General features: G+C 40.9%; 1 protein-coding gene across 1 annotated transcript in view; it reads left to right on the top strand.

Moving 5' to 3' along the window:
- The window catches only part of LOC106878835 (uncharacterized), a 13,075-nt gene that overhangs the window by 824 nt on the left and 5,979 nt on the right, over positions 1–6,272 (top strand). Inside the window, exons 2-5 of the mRNA XM_014928176.2 lie at positions 599–742; positions 1,487–1,760; positions 2,626–4,523; positions 5,399–5,554. Of these exons, the coding sequence (XP_014783662.2) occupies positions 692–742; positions 1,487–1,760; positions 2,626–4,523; positions 5,399–5,554 (2,379 nt within the window). The 5' untranslated portion in view covers positions 599–691. The remainder of the gene's footprint in view (positions 1–598; positions 743–1,486; positions 1,761–2,625; positions 4,524–5,398; positions 5,555–6,272) is intronic.

Raw genomic sequence — 6,272 nt, 5'->3', positions numbered from 1 at the left:
CTCTCTCTCTCTCTCTCCCACTCGCGCTCTCTCTCTCTCTCTCTCTCTCCCACTCGCGCTCTCTCTCTCACTCACTCGCACTCTCTCTCTCTCCCTCACTCGCACTCTCTTGCACTCGCACTCTGTTGTGGTGGATGGATCTTCTCTTGTGCAGCAATGTACCCCATATTGCAGTCTGCTGTCATCTCCTTTGTAAAGTCCAGCGTTTTGAGATTGCCCTTCATTACTACGTCCCATGTTCTCCTGGGTCTTCCTCTTCCACAACTTCCCTCCACTCTAAGTGATTGGCACTTTATTCTGCTTGTTACTACTTGCGTTTGAGCGTTACACTTTCCAATGTCTTTTAATGATATAAAAACGTGACTGAAATCTTTAGCAGAATGAAACAATGTTACATAGATCTATAACTTTATGCATCAAAATAGAAATAAGAACATTTATAAAACAAAGAATTTCCATGAGTCTTGCTATTTAATATCATTGTTTTTGTGAATCCCTGACTGACATGAACTCATGTTCACCTCCCCCACTTTCTGTATGTCTGACTATCTGTCTGTGTCTCTCGAAAATCCTTAAATTCCTCTTCATTTGTTTCCAGGATAAATGCTTAGAAGTACCCCTGGCTACTGATTTGACCGACTGGAGTTACTGTAGTCATCTCAGCTTTGTTAACCAAGGAGAAAAAGACCGGATGTCCGTTGGCACCTATATGAGAATAGGCTCTGAAACTCTGCCAAATTCTGTAAGTTTCTCAAGAACTTTATTCTTTACTCTTTTTACTCTTTTACTTGTTTCAGTCATTTGACTGTGGCCATGCTGGAGCACTGCTTTTAGTCGAGCAAATCAACCCCAGGACTTATTCTTTGTAAGCCTAGTACTTATTCTATCGGTCTCTTTTGCCGAAACGCTAAATTACGGAGACGTAAACACACCAGCATCGGTTGTCAAGCGATGTTATGGGAGGTGGGGGGACAAACACATGCACATACATATATATATATATATACATATATACGACAGGCTTCTTTCAGTTTCCGTCTACCAAATCCACTCACAAGGCTTTGGTCGGCCCGAGGCTATAGGAGAAGACACTTGCCCAAGGTGCCACGCAGTGGGACTGAACCCGGAACCATGTGGTTGGTAAGCAAGCTACTTACCACACAGCCACTCCTATGCCTATTCAATTTATTCAACTTATTTAATTTTCGAAAGAAATATATTGATTTAATGTTTGACTAGCTGGCTTATTTAACTGTTAGCATGTCGGGTAAAATGCTTAGTGGCATCTTGTCCGTCTTTATGTTTTGAGTTCAAATCCCATGGAGCTCGACTTTGTCCTTCATCCTTTCAGTGTCAATAAAATAAGTACCTTTTGAGCCCTGGGATCAATGTAATTGTCTTACCCGCTCCCCTGAAATTGCTGGCCTTGTGTCAAAATTAGAAACCAGTTATATATTTGACGGCTCCCTGTGTTTCTCTCTTACAGTTTCTGTACAACCAATCCTTGTCAATCGCTGCTTCAACTGTCTTGGAGAATTTGGCAGATGTGGGAACCAGAACCGCATCTGTGCAGCTGCAAGATGTCCAACACCCTGTGCACATGTCGGCAAAGAAGAATAAGAATCTGGAGGCAGCAAATCCTAAGCAGAATCCTACAGCAGAATCGTTTTGTGAACAGTTGCAAATACCGGATGAGAAACAGGAGGGTAATAATAATAATAATAGCGACACATTGCAGAGTGATGGTTGTCAAGACAACAGTGAGTTTGTGGATAAAATTCTTATTGCAAGGAGAAATTCTTAATGCAATCATGGCTTCAAAACTTACTATACAACCTTGATAAACCCTTTAGCGTTCGGATTATTCTGTCAAATGCAATTCTTGTTTATTTACATTGCTTTGAATTAATCCTGTATTATCTTGTAGCTTTCAGATTTAAACAATGTGATTGTTTATTTTCGGAATGGCATTGTAGGTGAAGTGTGAGAGGCGAAAGCTGGCCACTTTGGACATAAAAAAACATGTCAGATATTTGGGCAGGATCAGTTTGGTTTAAATTACTAAAGGGTTAAGTTTCACATACTTTGTTGGTTCAGTCTGTAACAGCTTTCCAGCTTTACCCCATGGTGGCTATTGTTGTTTAGTTCTACATAAGCTCTGTTCTAGCTGTATTCAGTGGTGGGTTGGATAGGGAGATTATAAAAACCAGCCAGTCCTGTTTGAATGATAAAATACCATCTTTTGTCTCCTTCCTATAAATATCATTATTTGAGCTTTTTTCTTTTTAACCCTTTCGTTACTATATTTATTTTGAGATGCTCTGTGCTTCTTTCAATTACTTTAAATATAACAAAGAATTTTGTATAATAACTTCGTTATCATTAAGCTAGTGTTAGGAACATAAATTGTGACTAAGGTTTGGTAGAAGATTTTAATTCAAAATTTATGGAAACAAGACATTTGTACTACAGAGCCAGAGCTGGTTTTAGCCGGGTTGGTAACGAAAGGGTTAAGGAGCTTTGTTTCTGACAAAGAAGCAAATCTTCATTGATAGAATGTTTAGACTGAGTGTGTTTGTGTGTTCATAAGTTTGTATAATTTTTTTCTTCTCTTTGGTTTTTCAGATCTCACCTTGGTTTCACAGTCTTTGGTTAGCAACAGTTTAATCTCGGATATGCTCAATGGAGTGAGCTTGTCCTTGCCCTGCAAAGAAATAGCGTCTAGATTTGAATCCGAAGTTAACCACAGGTGCCGGTCAAGAGAAAGTGTTCAGAAAAAGGAACCGTCTCATCAGATTGATGCCAAATACTGCAAAGCAGCGACATCACAAAGTGACACTTCTTCAAGAGTCACTGGTGGTCTGGAGTTACCCACCCCCACACAACAGCTTCACAGTGATGCCACACAGGGTTTGAACCCCTCCCAAATAGCTTTGCATAGTTTCAATGATGAGGCTCCGTTTACAGAACTTTCTGTGTCTTTATCAAGTGCAGATACATTGAGGGACCCATTGTTACTGGAGTCGAGTTCTTCACATACTCGGAATGGTCCATTATCATCGGCACCAATTTCCGGACGCACACAGAAATCTCTGTTGTCGTTGACACCAAGTCTTAGAGATGCTCGGAAAGTTACCTCTTTGTCAGCACCAACTTCTACATACACTCGGAAAGTTCTATTTTCGTCAGCACCAAGTTCTATGGACACTCAGAAAATTCCGTTGTCATTGGCACCAAGTTCTATAGACACTCTAAAAGTTCCTTCTGTGTCGGCGCCAACTTCTATATTACATACTGCTTCATCAATGTCAAGTTCAACTCATTCTTCGACACTAGCAGCATCCACAGCTACTCATGATCTGAGAACCAAACTCTCTTCCGAGACACCTGTAAATATCTCCAGAGGTGTATTTTCTCCAGGTACATCTATTACTCACTCCATGCAAACTGTGCCTTCCCAAGTACCTGCTCCTAGCTTCATACAGAGTAGATCTTCTCCCGGTGCAGATTCTACTCACTCCATACAAACTGTTCCCTCCACAGGAGTATTTAATCTTGACATGCTGGGTGGTATACCTTCTCGAGAAAGACCGGCTGTGTCAGCTACTTCTATTTCTACTACCAATGCTGCCAGTAAACTTCAGAGAACAGTATATTCTGCACCTACTGTATCATCAAAAACCCACAAATATGTGTCTTCTCCGTTACCTGGCTCTAATCGCCCACAGGTCAGCAGTGACATACAACACCAAGATGAGTTTGTTCGACCACATCGTGTAAACTCCCTTGACTCCCTGAGAGGGAAAGCTTTGGCTACTAACAAGAATGCTTACGTTCCTCAATCTAGACTGTCGATGAGATCCGGAACTGGTACCGGTGAAGATAACTTGCAGCGTCATTTAAGCTTCAATGGTGAACCACTCAAGTCTGAAACAAACCTTGCCTCTTCCACTAAAACGAAACCAGAAGCCACCAAAATATCGATGGCTGATGTCGGACCCTATTGTGAAAATAAGAAATTCAGTGATAATACTATGCACCCAAGTAGGGAGCTGAAAGGGCCACCGAATGAGGGCGGTTCAGTGCAGCATGCTAACAAAACAAAGCAGAACTTCATTGGTGAAGGCAATGACGAATCGAAGCTTTGGAAGACAATCATTGAGGAACCCCTCGAACAAACTCAGTTGAATCCATTCATGTCCATCCTGGCTGCTAGCGAGCCACTTTCTAAAGATCAGCTTGGCCACAACGGAAACTGCAGTTCTGTTTTAGCAGATCCCAATCTAGCAGCATGCAAATCCGTCTTGGACGTGTCCTCACTGGCCAAATTCTCAGACTGCTGTATCGGTATTGCTGAGAAGAGTTCAATAACTATAAGAAACCTGAGTAACTACTGGGTGGAGTGTAACATTGAATTGGTTCATATCTTAGTGAACGGACTAGAGATGAGCACGACTGATTACTGCCCATTTCTTTTGAAATCTAAAATTGCACTAGGTCCGACGGAAGTCAACGAATATGAGGTAAGCGATATCATCATCATCATCATTATTATTAACCCTTTAGTGTTCTGATTACTCAGTTAAATGTAATATTTTTTCACTCAAATTGTTTTGAATTAATCATGCATTATCTGATAGCTTTGAGGTTTCAATGATGTGATTGTTTATTTTTAGAATGACAATGTAGGTTAGGTGTGAGAGGCTAGATATCACCAGTTTGAATATAAAACATGTAGAATATATGGGCCGGATATGGCCGGTTTAAACACTAAATGGTTAAGGTGGCGAGCTGGTAGAATCGTTAGTGCGCTGAACGAAATGCTTAGTTGTATTTTGCCCTTCGCTACATTCTGAGTTCAAATTCCACCGAGGTCGACTTTACCTTTCATCCTTTTGGGGGTTGATAAATTTAGTACCAGTGAAACACTGGGGTCGATCTAATCGTCTGGTCCCCTCCCCAAAATTTGAGGCCTTGTGCCTACAGTAAAAAGGATCAGATCAACCCCAGTACACAGCTGGTACTTAATTTATTGACCCCGAAAGGATGAAAGGCAAAGTCGACCTCAGTGGTGTTTGAACTCAGGACTTAAATACCGCTAAACATTTTGCCCAGCATGCTACCGATTCTGCCAGCTCGCTGCCTTAATAATTATCAAATTATATGAAGGTGACGAGCTGGCGGAATTATTAGCATACCGGGCAGAAATGTTTAGTTCTAAGTTCAAATTCCACTGAGGTCGACTTTTGTCCTTTCAGGGTCAATAAAACAAGCATCAGTTAAGCACTGGAATTAGTGTAATCAACTTAACCCCTCCCTTGAACTTGCTGTCTTTGTGCCCAAATATGGAACCTATATTAAAATTACTCTGTTCTTCCTTGATATTTTCCAATTTCAGGTAATATTTTTCCCACAAGAACCTGGCTCCTACGTCGCTAAAGTCAAAGTGGAATCCTTCACACAAACCGCATCGAGTAAACATAAGAATGAGACAGCAGCGCCCTCAGCGCACTTTGTGAAGCTGGTGGCTGTTGCTGACTCTCCGAGATTGCATGTAAGTTGGTTTTTGCTATTGACTTCTCAACCAAGTCTTGTGATGTAAAAAGGCTTCGTTTAACAGTCTTCTTCCTTTTTCTTCAATCACAAAATATTTTACTTGTGCGTCTGTATGTATCTTCTTCCATCATGTCCAGTTTTTCATGGTGGTTACAATCCATGTATCTTCTGTGTCATCATCATGATTCTCATCGTCGTCGTCATTGTTGTCGTCATCGTTATCATTGTCGTTGTTGTCATCATCATCATTGTTGTCATCACTGTCGTCATTATTATCGTCATCATTGTCATCGTCATCATCATTGTCATCATTATTATCATCATCATCATCATCATCGTCATTGTCGTCATCATCATTTAACATCCATTTTCCACGCTGGCATCGGTTAGACAGTTTAACTGGAGCTGGTAAGCTGGAGAGTTGGATATCCTTCTGAATGCCAGCCATTCTCCAGAATGGGTACTTACTGGATGCCTTTTACATGTCACTGGCACCGGTCTCATATGCCTGATGCACGTGTGTGAAAAGGTTGTACAAACAAATCTGAACTCAGTCAAGTACTGACTGCAGTGGATTTAATTAACTATTCCCTCCTCATGCAAATTTCAGTCCTTGAACCTAAATTAGAAGCTACTACTACTACTATTATTATTGTTGTTGTTGTTGTTGTTGTTGTTGTTGTTGTTGTTGTTGTTGTTGTTGTTGTTGTTGTTGT

Source organism: Octopus bimaculoides, chromosome 25 (assembly GCF_001194135.2).
Source record: "Octopus bimaculoides isolate UCB-OBI-ISO-001 chromosome 25, ASM119413v2, whole genome shotgun sequence".
NCBI classification, from domain to species: Eukaryota; Metazoa; Mollusca; class Cephalopoda; order Octopoda; family Octopodidae; genus Octopus; species Octopus bimaculoides.
Note: the sequence above shows the minus strand (reverse complement) of the source record. Positions and strands in the feature narration are given on the sequence as shown.